The sequence below is a fragment of the Chamaea fasciata genome, unplaced genomic scaffold (assembly GCF_029207755.1).
Source record: "Chamaea fasciata isolate MVZ Bird 193981 ecotype frontalis unplaced genomic scaffold, bChaFas1.0.hap1 SCAF_1, whole genome shotgun sequence".
Classification (NCBI taxonomy): domain Eukaryota; kingdom Metazoa; phylum Chordata; class Aves; order Passeriformes; family Sylviidae; genus Chamaea; species Chamaea fasciata.
Window position 1 is genome coordinate 151,102,106 of NW_027094086.1, and position 4,280 is coordinate 151,106,385.

Genomic DNA, 4,280 nt, shown 5'->3' on the forward strand with positions numbered 1-4,280 from the left:
TTTCTTTTAGTTTCCCAGCAGAAAGAATCTGTTACCAATCCCACACCTGACCAAAAGTCTAAGGCATGACTCTTGTCAGCAAGCAACCTGAAAATGCATTTATTCTGTTGTATGTCTTCACTCCAAGCAAAAAAAAAAAAAAAAAAAAAAAAAGGCATCTTCTCTTTCAGAGGAGTCACATTAAAATCAGAGGTTAATTAATGAGGTATTCCACAGAATCATTTTACAGCAACCATAGAGTTTTAATCAATATAAGCATTTTTTTTACAGACAAATTCACAGTAACACTGAAACAGAGGCAGAATGTGATTTTGGACGGGTTTTGTCACAAATATTCATGCAAAGGCTTTTTTTTTTTGGGCAAAATGTGATCTCACCTGGGCAGCTCTCTCATTGTGTAACGGATTTATTGCAATACAAAAATACATCACTGCACGTTGACAGGGTCAGGAGGCACGGAGCTGGTTGGCTTTGGAAGAACAGAGGAATATGTTGCAGCAAGAAGAAAAATTGGGGAAGCAGAGCAGTGTTGGCAGCCAGGAAAAAAAAAAAGAAAAAAAAAGAAAAAGGAAGTAAAGAAATGCCAAGGCATTGGGCTGCTCTGAAAACCCTCGGGGTGGTGGATGGAGAAAACCTCAGCTGCAGGTGGCAGCAGGGACAAGGTGTGAGAGGTACAGAGAGCATGAAGGTGCAGAGCCAGAACACGGTGAAAATCCTCCCTCAGGAAGGCCAGGCTAAGCCAGCACATGTGGCATTGAAAATATCCCTCCCCTCTCCCGAAAAATGGTTTGAGTGAAGGGAGTCTGAGGAACTGGCTGTGCTCCCTCCACTTGGGACCAAAGCAGGAGACAGGGCCAGGAGGTTTGAGACCTTTCTTTCCCAGCTGGGATGAGTTAAAATCAAGGTGTTCTTCTTCCTGAGCACAATTCCAGTGGTAGGAAGCAACGCCAGTCCCATCAGCAAGTTTAAGAAGCTCAATGCAAGGAGGGATTTGCAGAAAAAAAAAAAAAAAAAAAAACAACTTCAGCATGAGAATACATCTTAATAAGAGCAGCATGATCTCCACTCAAAAAAAAAGAAAAAAAAATTATAATACCGCAGAATGGTTATTCTGAGCTGAAAAAAAATCAGTGCATGGAACAGGGAAACTCCTGATCCCACTGCTTCAGCTGGAACACCCAGGGAGCACAGTCTGAGGGAGTGAGTGTCGGCCTGGAGATCCATCCAGAGCCCAACCCAACAACACAGGGCACCCCCTAAATACACAGGGACCAACCCAACAATCCCACAGCACCCCTAAGAAGTGGGGGATTTACCCTCAGGAAAAGGTGCAATTCCCTGGATTTGTCTCTCCACGGCGCTCAGTGGAAGATCCAACCCAGCGACGTGCCACAGCTTCGGGCTGCCGCTGTTTACTCCTGATTTGAGGAATCCTGCAAGACCTCCCCACCAAACACCCCCAAACCAGCAGCATTCCCCAATTCCCCACACAGCCCGGCCTCTCCCGAAGGCAAAGGGCGCTCCCTTCCTCTATTTAGCAGCAGCTTTGGGCCACCACTGGGGTGTGGTGGCTTTGAGCTTCACGCTGTCCCCTCCCAGGTTAATGCAGAGCGGCTCGTTGGCGTGAGCCAGCCTCAGCAGGGCGATGCCCAGCTCTCCTCCTCCGGCACGGAACTTCCCGGCTCGTTTTCCCGACTCGGTGAGGATCTCGGCTCCCTGGGGAATGCCGGCGGTGGGAAGGGGCTCCTGGAAGCTGACGGGCAGCAGCCGCTTGCGGATCACGCCCATGTGGTGTGTCCTGGCCGTCAGCTCCTGCCCGATGTAGCAGCCTTTGGAGAAGCTGATGCCGTTCATGAAGGCCAGGTTGGATTCCAGCGGCAGGGCGACGCCGGGGGGGAGATCTTTCACTCCCTCGGGAATTCCTAGGGCAAGAACAAAGCCGGCAGGGAAACACCGCTCGTTAGACTTGTGCTCTTGAGTTGACTCGTTCTCAGCTTGATTTTTTTTTTCCCAACCCAAACTCATCCCAGTTTCAGCACAGGACCATCACCTTTCCCTCTGCCAATTAATTTAAGCCTTTATTGGCCCTGACACTCTAAAATCAAAGGCGCTGGGATCCCTGTCCAGACTCCTTGGCCTCGGAGTTAACTTGGCAAATCCAGGCACAAAATTTTCAGGAAACCAAGTCTGGGCGTTTCCTTTCCTTCCTGAGCCACAAGCAAAGCACCCGGGCTGTGCGTCATCCCAAAATAATCAAAATTACTGAAAACCACAGAAGCTTCTCTCTAAGAAAATGAATAATCCTGGCTTTCTTTTAGCATTCCTGACCAATCCCCATAATGTGAGTAACAGACAATTATAACGCCAGACAGAAGTATAAGACCAGGTCACTTTAACACTCAAAATAGCTATTAATACATGTATTAATTAACAAATGCATTAAAACATAAGAATGAAGGGTTTGTAACTTATTCCTGCCTTATATCAGCATGTGGACTCCCAAAATCCACAGTGTGAAACAGGGTTTGGCTTTACCTTGTTTATACCTGTGCCTGTGGTAATCCTGAACGTCTCCAACTTGACTCCCAGGGATAATCTCTGACAGGTTTGCTCCTTTCTTTGCAATCAGTCTCCAGCCCATGACTTCTGCCCTGGGGTCAGGGGTTAAGAGCAGAGCCGGGTCTGCACATTTTGGGAGGGAACTGGCGTCCCCAGGCTGTTCCCCAGGGATGACAGCCCACAGGGAGAGGTCAGGGCAGGGGGCAATGGTGACTTTCCTGCGGATCTTGTAGAGTTTCAGGTGTTTCTGGATGGAATCCAGCACGCTGCTGTCGCACTCCAGCAGGATGTGAGGCTCCTCTGCTGTGCTTCCATGGAGTCTAAAAATATAGAGTCACACCCCCAAGGTCAGGGAAATAAACACTCATGGCAGCAGGAGCCAAAGTTGGATTTTTATTTGGATCCCGGTGCGAATCCAGAAATCTGGGGAGTCTTTGTGGCACCCAGGGAGCAGCACCCACGTCCCCACAGTGAAACACCTGAACTGTTTCAGACGCCTGCTGTACTCTGCCCTAGCAAACACTGCCCTCACTTCTGCCAGGGGCAGAAACAGGTCTGTCCATGTGGAATTCTCTATCCTCACCTACAGTGAAGGGAATTTCAGCTGGGGGAGAAGCTTTGTTCAGCTGTGCCTTCCACTGTCACAGAATCCCAGAATGGATTTGGGTTGGATGGGACTTTAAATCCCACCCAGTGTCACCCCCTGCCATGGGTAGGGACACCTTCCACTGTCCCAGGGTGCTCCAAGCCCTGTCCAGCCTGGCTTTGAACACTTCCAGGGATCCAGGAGCAGCCACAGCTGCTCTGGGCACCTTGTGCCGGGGCCTCCCCACCCTCAGAGGGAAAGATTTATCCCCAGAATCCCATCTGTCCCCTTGGAAGGGGCTCTGAGCTCTCCCTGGAGCCTTCTCTCCTCCAGGTGAGCACGCTCAGCTCTCCCAGCCTGGCTCCAGAGCAGAGTCAATATCCACACGTGGCGATATTACGGGCATCACACTTCTCTGCTGAGGTGATCCGCATCAAGCGACGGCAAACACACACGGAGGAAGCGCTTTTTTTGCACGTTAATGTAGAAATTTAAGCCGGAAATGTCCCACGGCGGTGACAAGAACCACCCCCCGTCCCCCCCTCCCCCCCCCGCAATGGTCTCTCCCAGCTCTCCCCCGCCCTGCCGCGCCGCTTGGTCTCACCTGTACAGGATGACGTCATAGAGGCAGCGGCCCTGCACGTTCAGCGCGTGCGCGTAGAGCGCGGGGGGGGCGTCGCCCGCCGCCACCAGCTGCGTGACGTCATTGGTGAGCAACCCTTGCAGGAACACGGCGGCATCGGCGCCCCGCACGCCCAGCAGCGCCCGGCCCAGCGGGAAACAGGCGGCGGCCGCGCCCCGCCGGCCCCCGCACCACCGGCGCAGGCCGGGAGCCGTTATTGCCCTCACCAACATGGCGGCGCCGTCAGAGACTCCCCCCGCCACCGCCGCCCGCCGCCGCCGCCGCCATCTTGTGTGTGTCCGCCGGGAGGGCGACACCTGCTGGCGGGGTCGGGACGCCGCGGGGCACCGCCCCCTTCCGGCAGGCCACGCCCCGATGCCGTGACCACACCCCCTCCGGGACCCACTCACTGCCGCGGTCACGCCCCTATGTTTGGCCACGCCCCTCGGAGCCGGGCGTTCCCCGCGATCCCGAAGGAGGAATTTGGGACTCCCCCTGCCTTTCCCGGGTTCC

At 53.4% G+C, this 4,280-nt stretch overlaps 1 protein-coding gene across 2 annotated transcripts; it reads right to left on the reverse strand.

The window, feature by feature from the left end:
• Positions 1-218: 218 nt before the first annotated feature.
• Positions 219-4,058, reverse strand: IBA57 (iron-sulfur cluster assembly factor IBA57). Of its 2 annotated transcripts, none has more exons than XM_066201956.1 (3): positions 3,750-4,058; positions 2,547-2,879; positions 219-1,922 (listed from the first exon to the last, which is right to left on the reverse strand). In XM_066201956.1, exons 1-3 carry the CDS (start codon positions 3,998-4,000, stop codon positions 1,601-1,603), a joined length of 906 nt encoding a protein of 301 aa, XP_066058053.1. In that variant the 5' UTR covers positions 4,001-4,058; the 3' UTR covers positions 219-1,600. The 2 variants fall into 2 exon arrangements, with proteins under 2 accessions (XP_066058053.1, XP_066058044.1); XM_066201947.1 differs by having other exon boundaries at positions 2,536-2,879.
• Positions 4,059-4,280: the final 222 nt, after the last annotated feature.

Bases quoted from the DNA above. Each gene is read 5' to 3' on its own strand.
- IBA57 (XM_066201947.1), bottom strand. From the start codon at position 4,000: ATGTTGGTGAGGGCAATAACGGCTCCCGGCCTGCGCCGGTGGTGCGGG. The intron at 2,880-3,749 runs GTGAGACCAAGC...CTATATTTTTAG, and splicing joins TATGACGTCATCCTGTACAG to ACTCCATGGAAGCACAGCAG. The intron at 1,923-2,535 runs GTAAAGCCAAAC...TTCTTGCCCTAG, and splicing joins CAGGCACAGGTATAAACAAG to GAATTCCCGAGGGAGTGAAA.